This window comes from Tympanuchus pallidicinctus, unplaced genomic scaffold (genome assembly GCF_026119805.1).
Source record: "Tympanuchus pallidicinctus isolate F22 unplaced genomic scaffold, pur_lepc_1.0 scaffold17, whole genome shotgun sequence".
NCBI lineage: Eukaryota > Metazoa > Chordata > Aves > Galliformes > Phasianidae > Tympanuchus > Tympanuchus pallidicinctus.
Window position 1 is genome coordinate 5014724 of NW_026294690.1, and position 21292 is coordinate 5036015.

The 21292-nt window shown below is 37.8% G+C and overlaps 1 protein-coding gene across 15 annotated transcripts in view; it reads right to left on the bottom strand.

Annotated features, from left to right (window-relative positions):
* IQSEC1 (IQ motif and Sec7 domain ArfGEF 1) overlaps positions 1 to 21292 on the bottom strand; it is a 318376-nt gene that overhangs the window by 21900 nt on the left and 275184 nt on the right. For all 15 annotated transcript variants that reach the window (XM_052678515.1, XM_052678514.1, XM_052678512.1 and 12 more), the window contains 5 exons: positions 18675 to 19939; positions 6848 to 7009; positions 4322 to 4444; positions 3375 to 3541; positions 724 to 863 (listed from right to left, as the gene is read on the bottom strand). In XM_052678515.1, coding sequence (XP_052534475.1) covers positions 724 to 863; positions 3375 to 3541; positions 4322 to 4444; positions 6848 to 7009; positions 18675 to 19933 — 1851 coding nt within the window. In that variant the 5' untranslated portion in view covers positions 19934 to 19939. The remainder of the gene's footprint in view (positions 1 to 723; positions 864 to 3374; positions 3542 to 4321; positions 4445 to 6847; positions 7010 to 18674; positions 19940 to 21292) is intronic.

The following is a 21292-nucleotide window of genomic DNA, read 5'->3' on the forward strand; positions in this document are numbered from 1 at the left end:
AACACAGTACTGTATCATAGCAAGTAAATACGTCATGGTCTTACTATGACTAAATGCCTATAAAGTAAAAACAAATATTTCTATCAATAAAGACTACTGGCTATTTCCTATATTTTCTTTCACACAGTTAAAAGGATCTCAATAGAAGATCCTTGATCCTAGGACTCCATCGCAGCACTGTTTTTCCCCACAGCAAAACATGAGGCACCTCAGGTTACTCAAAACCAGTATTAGAACTCCTTGGACCTGATTTCCAGGTATGTTCTCAGAAAAATGATATGATCTCCTCTTACAATTACCAGCTCACTGAGCTAGCTGCAAAACTCAGAAAAGTGTGCATATGAAGTTCTCTGCCACCCTTTGTAAATTCTGGAGTCATAACTGATAGCATAAATGTTGAAATATTATTCTCCATAACATCACGTTTTACTGAGAGAAAATGTTGGAAAAAATATCTTAAATCGAGTTCATGATTTGGAATACCATCATTCACAAGTATCAGACTAAAACTGATTCCAAAACTAAAGATTCATCCGCACTGAATACCTGAATACTCCAAAATAAAAAACAATCATAATGATTTATTATTTTGTCATTTTCAACTATCTGCTTTTTAATAAGCAATTTATACATCTAAGCAATATAATTATGTGTTCTCCTATACTGTGCATTGCCCTACATCTCCTTACTATGTACTAAGTTACATTCTGGGCAAAGACTTACAGGTTTCTTTCCTACTATGAGTTTTTCAACCTTCTGGACTTGGGATACATGATCCTCATTTGTCTTCAGCTCCCGCTTGCGGATCCGCTCATAAATCCCAATCAGCATTTCTCTTGGGATATCTTCACCATCATCCACACCTACAGAATCCAACAGTTTTATGATCAATTGGTTTCGACTCATAGCTGTTGGACATCTCCCGTGATGTGCTTGGGCCCACCTTACCCAAGTGGCCCCAGTCATGTTACTGAGTACTGAAGCACTGAATTTTGCCCATATGCTTGCTATCTCCATACAACAAGGCATTGATTGAAATCAAACTATTGGGTTTATTTTTTTAATTTTTACATCATTACTCTAAAACTAATTCCTAAAAAGGCTAATTTCCAATATAGATTATTTCCTTTTTTTCTTTACTTTTCCTCTGCTTTCCTATTAAAGCTCTAATGAATAAACTAACTCTTTAGATATTAAAATATCCTTCTACCTCAGAACAGTATAACCTCTGCCCCAGTATTACTCAACACTGCTCAGAGATTCATTTCTACAAGACAGCCTTATAAATAACCAGTAAAATTAATTTAACCAGTATTTCCTGTATGATTTCAAAATTAATTAAGTTAGCCTGGAAAAAACCAGATCAACAGAAGGGCCTATTTACAACATCACTGTTTAGCACTGTGTGACTGTCATCAGCACATCAGCATACAAGCATCCCAACAAATGCCTGGAAGTTGAAAGCTTGAACATGCGTTTTTAACAGCAGTGGAAGGTGTCTGATTTCAGTAAGTGACTGAAAGGTAGCACTTCTGGCACAGGGACATGCATATTTTTTTTTTTTCTCACACTAGTTTTAAAGCAATAACCTACTGCTTCCCAGTCAGAAGGCAAAATACAATATTTTGTCACCAGGTGGAAAAATTGCTGCCACAGAAAAATACTGTGATAAAATATGGTTTCTTTGCAATGAGGAAAAATGACTTCTCTTTCACACCTGCAAATGTCCCACAGATCACCCTTGGAGATCATGGCATTTAAAGCTAGAAGTGAGGAAGTGAAAAATACCTACTATAATGAATTGCTGACATGTATGTTGGAGTTTAGAGAGACCATACTGCTCCCAATGCAACAAATACAATTGCAGTATTACCCTATCAAATGAATATCTGATGAATACCAGGTCATTCTTAAATCTTTGTGAACTTATGTTAAAATCTCAATGCTTACTTAAATTTTGCTAAGCTAGTGCACCTGCTAAGAATAGATTGTTCGTTACTGTCTTACATAAATCTAGGGGAATAACATCACCAAACAGGACTTTATTTTCAAGATATGAAACTCCAGAACATTACAAGTATTTTATTTTCACTAGCATTAAAATTATACTGGATGTGTAGCGTGCACTCCTGAACACCAACTGTCATATACCTGAGAGTATATCTTCTCATGCAGAGCAACTTAGTTCTGTCTGTCATTTGTTCCACTTCTGGGTATCACTGAGAGAATGGCTGTTAAACAGTACATCAACACTTGCTGATGCCTGCAATAGCTGGCCTGTTTTTATACAATGCTGTTGCATTCACTGTTGCTAAGAGAAGAGATGTGCACAAAGTTGTGCTTATTGTGTGCTTGAATGCAGAGGGAGGAGGAAGGCAGTGTTACAATGACTTGTGTTAAAATGCGATTTTTCTGGGCTGCACACGAACACATGGTAATGGAACTACAATGAAAGCTTCTCTTTCCCTACAGACACAAACTACCCTAAAAAAAAAAACAAAAAAACACTCGACATCTGAGTTGCAATAAAGCAACTGTTGATAAAGTAAATGTTATCTGAACACCCAGAAACAACAGAAGGTATCTTATCTCATGCATGATCTTCCTTAGCTGTACTGTGACAATTTCCTTTTAGACAAAGCTGAGCTCTTACTTCATAAAAATCTATTCTTTTTTTTTTTTTTTTTTTTTTAACCAGGAAGTAAGGTATAAAGAGCTGAGATACAGACATGGAATAAAAAATGTTTGGCAATGTAATTACAGACTTAGGTGTGCCATAAGCTGAAAAATAGTTCAATTATTAGAGAACGTACCAGTGAAGACACTGAAGAAATTTATGTACTATTTACTATGTACCTTTCAGGAAGGTTTTGAAGTTGTGATTCAGAACTAAATTTATATATTTGTAAACATGCATGTGCATATTCTTTGCAGAATGTCTTTACTGCAGCAGAATTTATTTACCTTCATTCCTGTGCACAGAAGTTGCTATCTTTATGAGTTGTCCTTGGACTTTGTAAAGGGTTTAAGCATGGCAAATTTCAATTGCATTTACAAATTTGAGGCACTGGATAGTTCTGAATACACGGTAACAGTCACTTTTCAGCTACACTGAAAGAACTGAGAATAAAAGGGCTGCCAATACGTCTCCTCAAGAAAGACAAGATACAAGTGACAAATCACTACATGTTTAGTTCTGTTTGCAGTATTGCAAAAATGTCTAAAACCTGTGCAAGGGATGGTGATTTTCAAAATCAGGAGAAATCAGCAGAAACCAACCCCCTGCATTTTGCTTTTTTCTGGAAGATACATGGTATCCTTCCAGTGACAGTTAAAGGGAAAAACAATGACCACTGTGGTTAGAGTTGGCTCACCCCTTAGGTTCTTGACAAAATCTTCTAGCTTCATTTTGCGTTCCGGTTTCACATTTGGGCTGTACATATCTGTGTTCAGCAGTATAATGGCAAAAGCTAGAATGAAGATGGTATCAGGATTCCTGAACTGTCTCACAACTCCTGGATTGCAGATGCAGTAACGTTGGCTATAAAAAAGGAGGAGAAAGCTTTCAGTGCTATGAATTAATATTAGAATTTCACCACATAAACCAACTGCTACGTTCCAGAGGCTGTGTAATTATTCATGCTCTATGCATACATTTTGTTTTCCATCCACATATATTTTTCCATCCACTATATTTTTATAGGCCTATCCTACAATTCTGGAAGGCTTTTGGCTTTTACTGCCTTTTTAACTCGTCTTCTTAGTACAGACCCTGAGCTCCAATAACTTCAACTTCTTTATTTTCAGTAACGCTCACTGACATCAGTTGAGAACACAGCATTGACATTGACATCAGCTCACTGCTGATTTACATCCGCCCAGCATTAATAAATTAATACTCTTTATTCTGCCATTGTTAGAATTATTAACGAAAGGTTAAAAGCATATATACTCTAAGAAGTAAATGGCCATATCATTTCACTCAAAAAATGCAAATATTGTATGCAAATACATTGATAAAGACATTAAAAAATACCTTGAATTTCTTTTCAACTGATGCATGAAAACTTTCAGTTACAGAGCCTTCCTCGTTAGTGCAAATAATTTACATGACCAGCACTAGCAAATAAAGCTTCCAGTAAGTTTTTATACTTAGTGAAACCACCACAAACAACACGCTGTATTTGAGACTGTCCATGACTCACAAGGACAGTGCAAATAAGGAGAGAAATAACTTAGACTCAATTTCCCCACCTCTCCAGTCTGACAGTTAGACAATAGCAAGTTCCTCGTGACTGAATAATTTATTTCAGTGTCATACCTAAAGGCTTCAATGAGCCGTTCTACTTTCTGGGCTTCTCCTTGAACACGGATATGAGCCTGAAATTTCCTGAGTGCTTCATCCAGTTCCATTGTTGAGAAGTCCATCTCATCCACAACACAACTAGGATAAAAACATATTGCCACTGAGTCACTGCATTTCCAACAGTACAGCACCAAAGGTAAGATTTTGAGACCAAAAAGTCCTTTCAAACTTCAGAGTTTTTTGAAACCCTCAGCAGCAACTGCAGTAACTGTAGGTGAACTATGAAGGAAGGACTGCAAAGAAGAGATCAATGAGAAAGTGCACCTGGAAGGAGGCCCTTAGTTGTGGTTTATTCTTTTTTTTACTTTTTTTTCCATTAAGCAGCAGAGTTGCTAGAATGACAACTGTCTGACTAATCAAAGCAACATGTCAGTATCAGGAATAATCACTGGACTTATGCTTCCTGCCCAATCAATAATTATTAGCCAGCGTTTATAATAAAGAGCTTATATTTTTTGAAATATCAAATTTTGCAGCTAGCACAATCACCTGTACCAAATGGTTGTATCTAGGAACATTCTTATACACTGAGCAAAAAAATTAATCTTAATACACGTCTACTATTGCTGTAATTCTCATCTCCCCATCATTTGCCATGTCTTTCAGGTAACTTTTATGGAAAAAATGATTACTTCCTTGCTCTGAAAATACAGTGCTGATCAAAAATAAAAAGGAACCAGTTAAATATAATCAACAATGCGAACTGTGCCATTCCAACACTTTGTTTAAAGACTGCTTTAAAATTGCAGGCTTATGAATTTCCTTTGGTTAAACTTTGCTCATAGTTTTTAAATAATCAGACATGAATCACTGCAAGTAACAACACTGCAGCGCAGAAACCACAGAAAGCAAGCACAGTCTGGTTTTAAAAGCCTTTCCTTAAATCTATAGTTATACAATGACAAATTAGAATAGCTCACATTGTTTTTTCTAATAATATTGTAGCTAATGTAGATTAATACTGAAGCAATTTATTCACTTGTATATTTTTTCTCTCATGTTGAAGTGCAGGGAAACAAACAAAGTTGGTATTTCTCACGCCCTTTGCAATCCACACCTAAAAACCTATTATCAATTCTGCAATAATGTTCATATTCTTCCCACCTATTGTAAGACCTCTAACACTTTCAAAAGCTCTTTCTTCCATCAAAGATGAATAACAAATGTGCAGGCAAGCTGGAATCCAACTGTAGTACAATTAAAACAATTAAGAAAAATGCTGGCCAGCAGCACAACAGGAAGGGGATTTAATCTTCATAACATGAACTGCAGAATCAGTAGGTACTCCGTTCTTAACTGGAATCAGTTAAGATTCTGCAAATATTTCAAAACAGCAAACAAAACTTTTCTAGTGTCCATGTAATGACAAAAAAAAGGGAGGGGGGAACAAATTATTTGGTTAGATCCATATCAAGTGAAACAGCAGTATATCACTATTACACACTTGTTAAATTTGTTGATTTTTTGTTAAAAATGGTTAACAAAACGATAACCTTTGATAGCAATATCATAATACTAATGGTGATGAAGAGAATGTGATCAAAAGGACTTCAGACACTGCAGGCACTTCAGACACTGCACTTCCTAGTTGTGTAGGCACTGCAGGTAAGAATATGTGTTTTAAGTGAAGACTCAACAAATAAGTCAACTTTTTAAAATTATTATTATTTCTGCTCTACTCTGTATATAAGGATAGGAAATTAATGACCAAACTGCTCAAGCTTAGTCTTCTGGTTCAGTTTTTTTTTTTTTTTTAACAACACAAACAGATTTTATTTATCTAATCTTTTGAAAAAGAACAGTTTGCACAGAACTCGTCAACATATGCCTGTACTCTCTAAAATCCTTGTTTATCTAGCACTTAAGCCATTTGGCTGTAATAGTTATTTTCATGTTCTGTTACTGACGAGCCTTATGTAGCATACAGTATTATTTTGTTTTGTTCAGTAAATAATAATGATAATGATGATGATGATGATAATAATAATAATAAATTGTTATTGTTATTATTATTATTATTATTATCATCATCATCATCTTGAGCAACCTAGTCTGGAGGAAGGTGTCCTTGTTTATAGAGGGGCTTGGAACTAGATGATCTTAGAGATCCCTTCCAACCCAAATCATTCTATGATTAGAGAGATTGAGTAAGGAAAAAGAGTTAAAAATAACATACTCTAACACCAGTGAAGTTAAAGCAGAAATTTGGAGAAATGTAGGCAACTACTGAATATATAAATCCTTGTAAATATCTTTCTGAATCTATAAAGGAAATTATGACTTAGCTGCGGAGCAAAGAAATAAATATTTGTTTCTGTGCATGTTTTCTTTTTGATCCTCAGAGTTTGGTTTCCTCCTCCCTCCCTCAGAACAATATCCAGAGAGGTGTGCAAAACATGCAGTGCAAAACTACCTCTACCCTGATGAAACATCTTACTGTAGACTAAAACATGCTTGGTGCTCCCTACATGCAGTACTCACTCTAATACATCTCTGTTGAACTGCTTCTGTCGATTTCCCAAGAACTCTCCAATCATTTGTCGGCTGAGACCTTTTCTTTGCAGGAGAAAGTGAGCAACCCCAACGGGAGTGTCGGGCACGAAACCTCGCTCAATTAGGTACTGGACTCCTTTTTCAGGTTTTCTGAGGAGAAATGAGAAGACAAAACAATATATATATATATATTTTTTCCATTGAAGACATCTGACTAGAACTTTATAGCCGTTTTCCTATCACTTCTGACTAACATATCACTACGGGCTCGTATAGTTTCAGGGTAATTGTAATCATGCCACAGAGCACGTGGTTTGCTGTTGATTGCTTACTGGCTTTGAAACAGACCTTTGCATGCTTTTACACATTTCCTGTTCCATACCCTTTTCCAAAGAGAAGCTTTGTATGTTAGCTTCAGGCATGAAAGTCAGCACTTGTGAAAGGAAAAGAAAAGCCCAAAGTACCCAGAAAGTAACAGAAGAACACCACTGACAACCTCAAACCTCTGCTCTCATAAGTTCAGCTAACCAAACAAAAACATCTGAAGAGGTATACCTTGCAAGCTAAGAAAACAAAAAATAAGGAGAAAAAAAAGAAAAGTAATACATAAAGAAGCATTTAAGATAGCAGAGTTCCCATCTAATTTTGTCTTTTTTTTTGCCTTGTCCTTTACCTTACCAGAACTCTTACCCCCAGATTTACCTCCCTCAGACAAGCACCATCATATTTTCTGGAGTATTTTACATCTCTTTCTACCTCAGCTTCAGATTTAGCTGCAATCATCTTCAGATCTCAAAGCATTTTACTCATTTTAACATGTTAAGCAGAGTTTGTTGGGGAGGAGCGTTGGGCAATGAAGTGATTTTGGGCAATAAAATATAATTCTTGTAAAGACAAACTCTGCTTACAGTATGAAGTGAGGTAAAACTCCCCTCACAGCATGCATTGTGCAGTGCGCTTTCCAGCAGCACGAGACAACACATAACCTTAAGTTCTCTTCAAGACAGTAAAGGAATACCTTCACAGAATCAGTAATCCTATCACCACCTTTATTTTGCAAGAACTTACAATACAGTGCCCACCCTTAGAAACGAGTGACATGCGCCACTTCTGCCCACTGAGAACAGAGTAGATCCTTCGATGTGGTGACTGCTGAGAGTCTTCCACGATCAGGAAATTTCCTAGCGATGGCTTGTTGATGACACATACAGGGAAGGTAAGAGTCTATGAATAGCAGCAGTGGAAACTGCATAAGCCGTGTTATTATTTTCAGATACATTCACTAATATAAAAAAAATCTTCTAAGCTCACACCTTACATAGCTGATGATACACATATTTACAGGACTTTTCACATTTACAGGACTGCCACACGTCCAAAACCAAGCTAAAAATCCAACTCAAAAGAATATATCAAAACGAATATAGGGAATGGAAGAAAAAAAGAAACAACTAGTACAAAAAGATGTGGAAAAGAAATATTGAATTAAGGTTTTCAGATGCTGCATAAAAGGCTAAGGAATTTCCTAGAAACTGGTTAATAACACCTTTAGGATGGTTTAAAGTGGCATTTAGGGAGAAATAATGGGAAAACAAAAGTAATAAAATTTTGAAAATAGTTGATCAAAAGAATGCACGTTTAAAAGCATGCTTTTTAGAGAGCACTGATCATCATCACAGCCAGTACAAATGGTAACCTTCATGTGTTTCTGAAGACACGTTGGATCCCCAACAATTACTGGAAATAGACATTTTTAAAGGAAAACACATTCCAGGAACGAAGATTACAGCAAAATCAGACACAAATACAATAGTATAAAAAAGAAAAGGAAAAAGATTAAAAAAAAAAAAAAAAAGAAAAAGTAGCATCCCTACACCAAGATAACAAACCCCTGCACATCACTGCTGTATCCTTTACTCCTTAAAATAATTTAAACATGAATATTTAGAAAATCTAAAACGTGCTGTAGTTACTAGAAGGAGATTACTTCTTTACTTACTCAGCAACTTATACACGTAGTACTGCAAGCATAACTTCAGGGGAAGCTTATATAGCTTGCTGATTTACCTTTTGGCTAAGTCTTAGACATTTGTCTAAATCTGCTAAATCAGTAGCTTGTTGGGGGAGCAAAGATAGGTATGCTTAAGAGTTTTGCTAATGTAATTGATCAACAAAGCTTTTCTAAAAAGAATCTAAGTATTTAATAGCACAGGGTAGAAGAAAAGATGAAATAATGGGGTAGTACTACCAGTTGGTACATTCCCAAGAAATAAAACCAACCCTGCAGTCCATGAATGACTGCATAAGGACCGTCAAAATCATGTAAACGCAGACACTGGTTTGACATTTCCTCTGCTTGAATTCTGTTTTCAGAGACGCTCAAGACATACCAGAGTTTAATAATACTACCGCACAGTAGATCATAAAAACATAAGGAAACCAAGAAAGCCACCATCCGGACCAGATCCTCTCTCCAGGGTGGGCAGGAGAACAATGTGGGATGGCTGACCCACTTCCCAAGCTGGTGCAGCTGCCAACAGCTGTGCTCACACAACCCAGCAAGCAGCGTAGCAGCAGGGGCAGAGCACAGATTGCAGGTTAAGCCACAGAAGGATTCACTTAGAAATACCCATTTATGCTGCTGCCATTGGACATAAAGCAACACTAGATTCAAAAAGTTAGTGTTATTTGGAAAATATGGCTTCGTGTTATCCAGATATTCAAAATGGTATCTTTCAAACTGTAGGAAATAATTAAAAACAAACTAAAATGCAGTGAATTTGAAAAGTGAATTTGGTAAAAGAAAAGCTTTTAGCCAGGCTACAGATGGTAAGGATCAGCTCTAACTTACCATTTACTGTCATCTACTAGACTTTGTGGTACAACCAGTCTTGATGTAAAACAACTTGAACTTAAGGGCTGTGGTCTGGTGAGTCTTTCAATGGCAGTGCCAGTACCAGCATCTGTCTCTTCTCTCATTCCCATTGCTAGCTCAAGATAAATTGAACTAGGAGAGAAAGCGGTTTTTGTGTTTTTTTTTAATCCAGACAAGAACTTCACCTAGCTGCACTTACAGCTGTAACAAAAAAGCCAGAGCACAGCTGCAGGGTCACTGCCTCACTTGTGCGGAACAGCAAACACTGTGTCTGAAAAAACAACTCAGCAAAACCACCTGCAAAGGTGTATAAAGCCTTCCCTGCTTTTGACTTGCTGGATACGTAAGCATAGAAGCATCTCAAACCACATTAAATCTTTTATTTCCTTTTAAATGCTCAGACAGCAAAGCTGCAAAATGGAAGCATTAAGAAACAAATAAGCACTGAAAACAGCTTGCCCAAGTCTAATATCTAGCAATGCCAGAAGTATCTTCCAAGGTAAACTAAGACTTTATTCACACAATAGAAATAACCACAGACATACTGTTCAGCCACTGTTCAATCTTTTCATGCTGCAGGGGGAGAATTTAATGCAGCTCCAAAGCAGGGGGAGAATTTAATGCAGCTCCAATGACAGCCCTGTGTTAGAAAAAAAAAAAAAGAAAGAAAGAAAAAAAAGAAAGAAAATCTTCCTTGTCTTTAATACTAGAGACACTGTTCTGAAAATATTTACAGTTCTCAAATACTAAGCATTAGCTTCTAACTAAAATCCAAGGATGGCTCTTTTAATTGAAAGAACCTAAGGCTTTTCTTGGTTACATTTAATAAATCAGTGCTTTTTTAAAATTGCAGCTGTGGGAGTAACAAACTGACTGAACATTCTCCTGTTTGGCAGGCAGCTACATTTTGTTCCCATGGCCGTATTTCTTCACTTTTGTTAAATACTCTACTGCTGCTGCAGTGACTCTAAGAGAAGCACTAAGCCCGTTTTACACCTTCTAAGAGAGAAGAAAAGCTATATACTTCAACTACTACCAACATTAGTACCAAGACAAACTGTCAAAGTTCACTCAACCATGCAGCAAGGCAAGAAAGAGACTGATAGGAAAAAAATTTAGAGAAACGGATGGTATCTTCCTCGTGTTACACAACTGGGCAATGAAGAGGAAGAAGAATTAGATGTACACTGCATCTTCTGGTAATTTTAGAGTCAGTAGGTCGAAAAGCAAATATATAACTGTGCCTTTCTTATAGCGCCTCTTTTTTTTTTTCTTTTTCTCTTTTTTTCCCATGAGATCAGAGAGACGGTCATCCACACTCCTTGGATAGAAGCCCTACAAGTTCTCCTGTATTGTAAAAGATTTCTCCCCATCCAATTATAAAAGATTACTCTTCTTTGCCTCTCTTGTTCAAGACCAAACAAAAAAACTACCACCAGACCGGTAGAGATCCCAGCTTACTTGCAATTACACCAAATTACCTGGAGGAACGTTCGTTCAGTGACAGTTAATTTGTACTACTGACAATAACAAAATAATTCACTAGGAAGTGATCTCAGTGACCACTTTTATTTCATTTGGAAGCAAAATAAAGACAGGAAACTTAGTGAACATTTCCTTTCAAAAATAAGTAGCTAAACAATTCTACAATTACTTTCCATCTGATGGCTTCTTTATGTGACCATTCCCTAGTAAAGTGCTAGGAACCTAAACATTTCACATCATCGCTCTTACTGAATGCTTAGGCTTCTCTGAAAATTATCACCTGAATTAGAATTGATTCAGTCACTTAGTACAGATCTGTACTAAGTGCAGGGTATATGAAAGTCAGCTAAAGGCTCCGAGCAGATTAAGTCTGGGTCATTCTAATGAAGTGAAAGACTAGAATTTAAAGCTATTAGAGAAATAGTTTTTTTCTGTATGAGAGGCATCAGCCTCAAGGGGAAAAGCAGTCCACACAGTGAAGAGAACCACAGGCACATCCCAGGCAGTTGCAGTGCAGTAGCTGGACAAGCCCTGGCTACCAATAACAATCCTGAGTCATCACACTACAGCAGATTCTCTGGCTCCTCATTATTCTCTCTTTCGGCAGTGCCACTTTTTTGGTGTGTTTTGTTTTGCTTTGCTTTTTCACTTTTACTTTCCTCACAAGAAGGAGGAAAATTCTCTTTTATTTAGAGAAATAAAAGAACCAAAAACACCATATGAGGATTTTCTCACCATGTCTGACCCAACTGTATCTCTGCATTTGTCAAAGCATAGGGAAAAGACTTCCCAGCAGCCAGACTAAAACATCTCTGCTTTGAAAGAAGGCAGATGAAAAACCTGCTGGATCTCTCAAAACTCTGCCAGGATTGAGTATTGCTTTTGTGTTTATGCAACTGTGAAATGAGACATCAAGGAATGAGACATTACGATGACTACGTCCTTGAAATTGAGGAACAGCCCCTGCCTTAACGTTGCCAGTGTCCCTGCCCTAAATTCTCTTTCCACACCCTTGCACCCCAGCTACATGTAACAGAAGTACTTCAGCTTTCATTTTTGCAATTCTGCTGACTGCAAACACAAAACACTAAGTCACATTTATTTTTAAAAGGCTGCCTTCTGAATTGGTGATGCAGAAACGCAGTTCAGAGACTTCTCAGATTTTTTCATTTACAGATGCAAACTGCAAATCAGAAGGCAGTTGTGCATTGTTAAAAAGGAGGCAGAGTTTGCCCGCCTTCTCTATTTCTTAGATCTCTTTCCAAAAATTCCTATATGCAGTCTGCTATTCCAGCTGCCCTCTGTATGCCTGCGCAAGCAGCTGGATGCATTTTTCATTCTCAAAATGCAGTCATTTGGGATTTGGGCAAGGGGAAGAATGAATTAAAATTCTGGCATGCAGAGTCACCTCAAACACTCAGCTGGGAGCAGCTCACCAATCAAGCTCCCCAGGCACAGGGTCATTTTCTAATAGGGGGCGGTATCCCGAGCACGCAGGCAGGCATTGTGTTCCAGCAAACCGGTTAGCAATTCCTGGCACGTAGCAGCAGCAGGGAGACGTGTGCCCAGAATGTTTAAGGGCAGGCAGAGCTGGTGGAAGATGAGGTAATGGCTCTTTCACTGTTCCAGGGACATTTGCACAGTTAGTGCTGCTTATAGTGCAGCGTTTCAAAAGACAGATTTGTTTTCAACATTTGGTAAAGTTTATGCTCCCTTTTAATGGCAATAAATGGGAATTATCCTTATGCCCATATGTGAAACTAATGTGCTTAAGTATACTATTGGTTGAATTCTTAGTTACACATTTCAGCTGGTTTTTTTGGGCATGATGCTGTATGCTAATCTCAAAGCACCCATCGTGGAAGAAAAGGAGAGGAAAAATAACCATCCTCGGGGAGAGAAGATAAATCACACAGAGAGCAAAACAACACAGCTTTTTTTTTTCTTTGGGTGTTCCCACTTAGGGCCAAACATTTTTAGAAATAATGAGAGTCATTCTAAAAACATTCTTTTCTTCTTACTGAACCCTCAGCATGTTGGAGGACAAGCTACATGCAGTGCTTTGATTTTAGCTTTTGTTGGAATCGTTTGCGGCTGAATAATCTGCAGTCCAGATGTTGCAACAACAGGAAAGTCCCTTTCAGCATATACAAGAGGATGGCAAATAGCTCTGTTGCAAAATCCTAAACAATCCTCCCGTCTCCGTCTTCCTTTTTCTACTGAATCTTCCCAAAACAAATCACAGAAAAATAAATTTTGCAAAGATGTTACAGGTCAGTTAGCAAAATAAAATAATTCTAAGGAAAAAGAAAACCAAGTCAGTTTCATTTACGCCTTCTTCCTCCCACTCAATCTGCATTAACAAATTCTAACATCATTAAAAACGCTTCCAAGTAAGCTTACAACTTAAAATGCTAAGTCCAAAATTACATGTTTTCAGATCAGACATTAGAAAGCTGAATGGTATCTTACGTGAAATTCATTAGGAATGCATTCCATACAAATAGACAAACAACAAATTAGTAGAGCTACTACAGTGTTTAAATGATAGCTTACTATAATGCTTTTTATATTTTCCTCTTAATAAAATCTAACATTTTTTAAGGATTTCAGATGGAGAAAAGGTTTGCAGTACTTTCTGAAAGTCACAGTACTTAAGATGCCAAAAAAACATTCCACTCTACCTACATGTAAATGATATACAACTCCGTTCAACAGATAAAGATCCACAGAGAAGTAAATGGCAAATGTGCCTCCTCACAGAGAGATATTTGTATCCCAGATTTTCAGCAGGAATCTCTCTACAATCAGAATTTGTAATTTTTTGTGTGGTATAATGCTTCCAACACATAGCAAATTCCTCTCCTATCTGCTTAGTAAAATAAACAAATACTTCAGTAAATATTCCAAGGAATCTAGATGTGCTTAAAAGAGACTGCTCGTGGAATTAATATTCAAATCACATCCATAATGTTTTTTTTAATTTTAAATAAAGCCATTCCTATCAAACAATAAACAAAGCCAGTAGGGCAGTCGAGGTTTACAGCTCCCAAGATGATCACTCATCATACAAATGCTCTCGCCGTTTTAGCTCCATCAATAAATCCTTTGAAAGAACCGAGGAGGAGTGGCACCTTGATATTAGCGTGTTCCAAAGGAAGCTGCAGAAAACTTCAGAACCGTAAGCTGTAATGCACTGGAGGCACACAGGGAGCAGTTTTCCATCTGTGGACACAGACAACTGGCAAGGAGCCAGGTACTACCACTGTAATGGTGGCACAAGGGAAGAGAACCTTCTAGCAATCCACTGCTTCCTGCATGTGCATGGCTCTGCACAATCTGCTAACTACTGACTGCTAAGCTGACCCAAGGGTAGGACGCGTTTCCTGATGTTGCTGAGGTTAAGCCCTGCTGCCCTATTTTAATCTCTTAGAACCATCAGTGCACTAAGAGTAGCAGAATGGAACCCGAGTATCCGACCAGTTTGGGCTGCAATAACTGGCAAACCTGGTGTTCCCAGACTGCAGTCAAAACAAGCATGAGAAAAAAATCACAGTTGTTTTTTTTTTTTTTTTTGTTTAAGCCGCAGTCAAAAGCCTTCTTGAAGTCTTATTTACAAGCAAATCAGTCTCAAAGGCTGAATTTGCATAGGCAGGGTTTGGAGACTGCAAAATAAACCTTTCTAGGTAGTGTTTTCCTTCTGCCTACAAGTGAGGGATGTTTTCCAGCATAATTTCTCCCAGACTGCATCCCTTTCAGACTGTGCTGAAGAAAAGGCCTAATTCAACACAGCTGGCCTCACCAAGCTTCCCCAGAGCCCTTGCACTCTGAGCATGCACCTGCAATCCTTCCTTTAGGAACTCAGTGAATGGCAACACACAATTGGACTCTCTATCGACTGGGTCAAATCACTACTACCATTCAAAAATACCAGGATTTACAGAAGCTGCTTCCTAGTTGCAAATTCTTTGACAGAAATTGTTCTCTTTTAGGGATACTATATATTCTAGTATAGTGAATGCCACAGACCATCTTTTAAATATGCATTTCCTTAACACTGAGGTTCCAAGTTGAGAGCCAAGTTCTTGCTTGAAACAAATTCTATGATTAAGTGATGGAACTCCCAGAATAAATGGTTTGAATCACCTGCATTTCTTTTCTCCTCTGTCCCTGATTCTCCATTCTCCAAAGATCTTTGTGCCTCTATGCTTTTGCATAAAATGGTGATCACGTGAACCAGCTGTGCTCAACTTTCACTCCGCACACAATTGGCTATTCTAATAAAGAGTTAAGAACAGCACTTAGTTGTCTGAAAATTATTAAAGTGATAGGAAAGCCACAAAAATTACAAAGCATCTGTTAAAATTTCAACAGCAAGGAGAGTGACTTTTCACGGTTTCTAAGTCTCCACTCTTACAACATTCCCATTGAACAAAGCAGAAGTATTTATTACAATTTAGGCTCTTACAATTTCTAAATTTTTGGCATTTTAGTCAAGCAAGTACCAAAAAGAAATCACACAATTATTTGTTACCAAAGGGAATCTTAATTTGCACAACCGCCTTCAAGGACGCAACAAAATTAACAGAAACTTCTTGGAAAGTAACTCCCCAAAATTTCCTCTTGTAGATGCAAACAACTGGAAAAAAATCTTGCCTCCTTGTACTAGGTGGCCTGGAAGCTGCTTTCAGTTCCATGCACGGCCCTTCCGCCTGGGTGGAGCCACCCAGCACATCCTCTCAGCTGCTCATCACCGAGACTTGCACTCCTCCCTTGCTTAATAATCGTGTGTCACGAACGAGGAATGACCAGAAGATATCTCTATGGTTCTGCAGCACTGACGTGAGCACTAAAGAACAAACTAAAAAAGGTACTCCGTTGCATTGCAGGTGTGTGTGTAGGCATGACAGCAACACAACACAAGCAGTTGGCAACACAAGGCAGTGTGCAGGCATGCCCCCTTCTCACATGAGATGCTGGGCAGATGCCAAGATGCCAAGCACCTGAACACAATCTCTGTCACTTTGATTTATCTCAGAATATGCAATTTGCAATCACACTGATTCCTGAAAGTATCCTGCTGAGCATTTTCAAGAATAAAGCTCTGGAAGTTTCCCAGTTACCTTTTCAGAAGAGTTAAAGACTCACTCTCCACCATACTCTATGATGGTTTAATACTTGACATCGGACATAGGGAAAATTAAGCTATTAATGAAATGTCACAATCTCTGTGGATTTGAAGAGCCATAATCAAAAACAAGATGCATGGGATATCTGGGGGCTGTCTGAGCTACCAACAGAATCAAAGTGACTCAGCATAAGGTAATGAGGCTCTTCAGTTCATTACCAATACAAGAGACAACACAGTAAGGGAGTGCAACCACCACACAGCAAAATACCATCCACTGAGGTGCAGCCTGGAGTTCTGCACATTGCTCTGTTTTAGAACTCACTGCTATGAATTTCAAGTCATCTCATAACTAGTCAGTATTTATATATAAATATTTTCCTATTTTCTGTTCAAGTCTGTGCAGCAAGATCACTCCGCTCAAGAGGTATTTCAAAGAGTTTCTATTCTTCCCTATTCTTGACATTTATTTTCCACTTCCAGCCTCCTTCTGATATGGTACAAAATGTGACACCAGACAATTCCCAATGCTCTCATTCACCTCTGCATGCTGCTTGAACACTTTTTCCATTCACTTTTTTTTTCCTTATATCCTTTTGCAATTGACTCAAAAGACTACATTATCAAGTCTGCAGCTCCCTGATCATTGACTACTTAAGCTTTAATTACTGTGCAAAAAAAAAAAAAAAAAAAAGAGCAAATACCAAGTCTTTTAAAGGTCAGCCAGCCAGTTCTAGAACCTACATCACTATCCCAGCTGCTGCCAAGAGCGTTCATGCTTTCAAATCTTGTGAAAAAGACTTCATAGTCTATTTCAAAAGCTCTGAAAACTGCAAAGATCCTCTGACCACTTCCAAATGTTTAAAAGCTCTTGTAAAAAAAGGCCTATTAACTTAAAAAAAAAAAAAAAAGTATATATATACTTATATACATATATATATGAAAAAAAAATTATATATGTATATATATAAATTTAAAAAGAAAGCTTTCACAGCCAAACTTGACTTAACCATACTTAGCAATAACCTCTGGTGATGGCATCAAAAAACTTAACTACATGCAATGTTACAACATATTATTACACAGTGAGCCAGTGATCTATTAAATCGAACAACACAAACCACAGCACTGCTAGCCACAAAGGAGGGTTGAAATCATTCAGGCTGTAGTAAACTACAGTGAAGAGCGGTCTATGGTAGCACACTGAAACAATTCCTACTTTTTCAGAAGTTACAATATTTTCATAGAGAAATCCTGAAATACTCTGCAGACAGCTTCAAAAGCTTCCACAAACAATACTGTGAGCTGTCAGCAACATTTTAATGGAAAATAAGAACAAATACTGGCACTTAGCATCTTTCACCTAAGTGTTCTAAGGAACTTTATAAGCACTAGTACCAGGACAGGTTTAAGTAAGAAAATTATGCCCACTTATGAATGGGAAATCAGCACACTAGACATCATCCGAGCAGTGAAGGAGATGTAGGATTTCTAATGACAACCACTTAGCTGTTCTTATCTTCAGAGTATGATAGTTCTAATGAGATCTGTGTAACTCCAGTAATAAGAATACACAGTTTAAGTAGTATATTTTCTGTTACCCTCTATCATAATATTCACACTTCCTGTATACGCACAGGAGTAACCAAAGAAGAAAGCATTTCCAAAAGAAGAAACTTAAGCATGTTATTTTATAGGAGCCTTCAACAACTCCGTAAGTGGGAAAATTAGCAGTCATAAATGGAAATGAACATTCTACAACAATGCTGTACTTCAAATATATATTTAGTGCAAAAATAAAGTTTTGATGAGATTTATTTATTGATTACTGAATAATTTTCAACCTCTGCCAGTGTTAAATATGAAATTAATCTTCCACTGCTTGTTATTTTTAATGCCTGTGACAATTGCAACTATACATGATTAGGGCAGAAGAGAATTTTGAATTTATTATACCTGCAAACACAAAAAATGGATGAGAATTAAACAACCATATGTAATTTTACTACCGTATTTATTTCCCTCTGAAGCTGTTTAACTACAAAGATACCAATTTGTAAGTACTCTAACACAAACAGCTAACATGAGCAGACAAATCAGTTATTAGAACTAGGCAGACTGTTACAATAACTGCCTACTCTGATTTTTAGAGATATTATGTATGTGTACGTATACAAAGTGTGTTACCTCTTTTAGCATCTCTACGAAAACACTGGGCTTATTTTTTTCCACTGAATAGCCAGTATCAGACTACATTCTTACTTATCTGATTCAAGTAAAACATTCCTTGTACCGTGGCCATGAAGAGGAAGAAACACTGCACTTACTTGTTAAAAAGGTTTAGCCCAATTCTATAATGCCGTTTCCTGATAATATCGTTACTGAAGGCAGGGGAATCCCAGCTGTTACGAGTTTCCTTGTGGTATGTTTGTTTGCTTAAGGTTTGCTCCCTTAGGCTGTCTCTAGAAGAAGACTCTGAGCTGCAATTTATTGTATCGTTAGAGTTGGAAGTGCTGTTGATGCTGTCATTGTCTCCATCCGAATAATCAGACTCTGATTTGCTTTGTCTGTTTGCTGTGCCATTAATAGCTAAATGACTGTCTATAGGCCTAGGCCTATGTCTTGCCTCCTGCTCCTCTCGGGATATGATCTTGGCAGGAATATTGTGAGGGATATGTTTTGGGCTTCCCTGTTGACTAGTGATTCCTCGATCATACGCATTTTGTCTCTTTAATGAACCTCTCTCTGAGCGATCGCTCAAGTCCACTGAGCTGTCACTGGGTGGCTCTATAGTTAGCAGTGGTAGGTGATCCATCCTTATCCTCTGTTCCTGACATTCCAGTGAAGGGGTGCTCCTGCAGCTCGTATCAGTGTCTATCTTATCATCTTTGTGGGTCATGGACCAGTACTCTTGAGAAGAGTTCACTGACCGGAGCCTCAGATCAGATTCTGTGCTGGACGGTCTGTCCACTGACTGGGAAAGCGGAAGGGGTGGAGATAACTCCTCCTCATCGATATACAACGTAACATCACTATAGGAAGCTGTCATCTCATCAAGCTTCCTGTGATCCACGTTGTGCATCGTTGGTTTGGTTTGAGCACAGCTATCCCTTTCCATTTCGTGGCTTCTGACTTGGTCAGGAGTTTGGACTTCATCAGAATGTAGGCTACGGCAGTTCAGTGCATCATCAATGGACTCGGCGAGGGATTTCACCTGCCTGGAAAAAGCATCCTCCAGCTCTGTTATAGCATCAGCAAAGTCAGTAGACGTTGCTGGAGACTTCATAGTAGCTGACTCTCCAAGGTCACTGCATTCAGATTGCACTAGAGATCCCAGCTTTGACCCATCATTTGTAACAGAAACTTGTTTTCCTTCAAAATAAGAACTGTGGACTTTCTCAGGTCCTTCAAAGGAAAACTGCATTCTCATATTGGACAGTACAATGCGTCTTGACATACGATTTTCAGACATAGAACTTCTAAGGCGCTCAAAATTTTTGTTCATCTGATATTGGCGAAAAGCTGTCTGGATGGTCCGAGCAGCATGCCGAGTTATGAGACGGCCTCCATACTTCCGTTCTAACATTTCCACCTATGAAGGAGGGAACAGTTACTTCACAACTCGATGAGGGTTACAACAACAAAGAAGATTAAGAATTCAGCAACTTTTTCATAGAATGTACTGTTTTGGAAAGTAAAAGCTCAAAGCTGTAGACAAATTACTGCACAGACAGTGAATAGTCATTTGCAGAGACCAGCATAAAAATACACACAAAAATACAAGTGTGGCAACTGAACTCTGCCATATAAAGCTGCTAGAAACTTGTGTGTGTTTTAAAGTTTGTTTCCACACATTTCCATTGGTGTGCCCATATCAAAGACAGCCTAGAAATGCCACATAAAGCAATGGCTCTTTCTAGGGAGAGCTGTTATGAAATACAAGTATGTTACAAGATAGCATATTTTAGTAATAAATTCTAAAAATGGCTGTTGCTATTCCAGGCATGCAACACTTTCTACATGAATAAAAAAGCACATAGCACCCTTTCATTGAAGCCTGACACCAAAGCAAAATCGAGCCTCCTAGGCTGCACCCTTCCAGAGAGGTTGCTCTGAGAAAGTATCCCATATATAGTCTTCTTCAAACCAAGAACATGCTTTTTAGACTTTCTAAAGACAATTTTGTAGCTATTTTCATTCTTGTAATTACACTCAGCATTGCCAATGCTTCCAATTAACAGAATGAATATGCAAAATAAATACACTGTAAATCCTATCAATTTAACCAGAAAATGACATCAGTAGTTCTGGAATACTCTTTAGATATTTTCAATCTTTCCTTCCAAAACATCAAAAATATTCTGTATTTAAAGATAACTGAGTAAGATTAATATTCCATCTTTCCTGTTATTTCTGTTCTTCCTGTTAGCCTTTACTGGATCCATACTATTCACAAATAGAAAATGTTCTTTCCAAGTAAATGTTAAGTTCAGATGTCAGTGTGCAGAGAGGAGTCATCCCCATATTGAGGAAAGAATGAAATGCTACTAGAAACATCCTCTGGTCCATAGTGTCTGCCATTGAGGATCAGCTGAAGAAGTATTTCTTTTGGTGCTAATGACAGGTTCAGCAGTTCCGGATTCCTTGCCACATAAAGTTGATCTTTTTAGCTAGGCTCTTTTTAAATGCAAATCACTGACATCTTGGTTTGTTTTTAAATACAAACCACTGATGTTTTTGTCTTGTTTTTGTTCTAGATGCAAAAAAAAAACATTGTGTGTGGTTATTGGCATAACTGAGGAGGACAAATGTACTCAGGTCAGGATTACTGCTAAAGAACTGCTCTTCTGATTGCGTTTAATTTTTCTTTAAACTGAATTCACAAAGCTGTGACTGATCTCTGAGATAGGATTCTGAACATTTCTCAAAATGTATCCCTATTTGC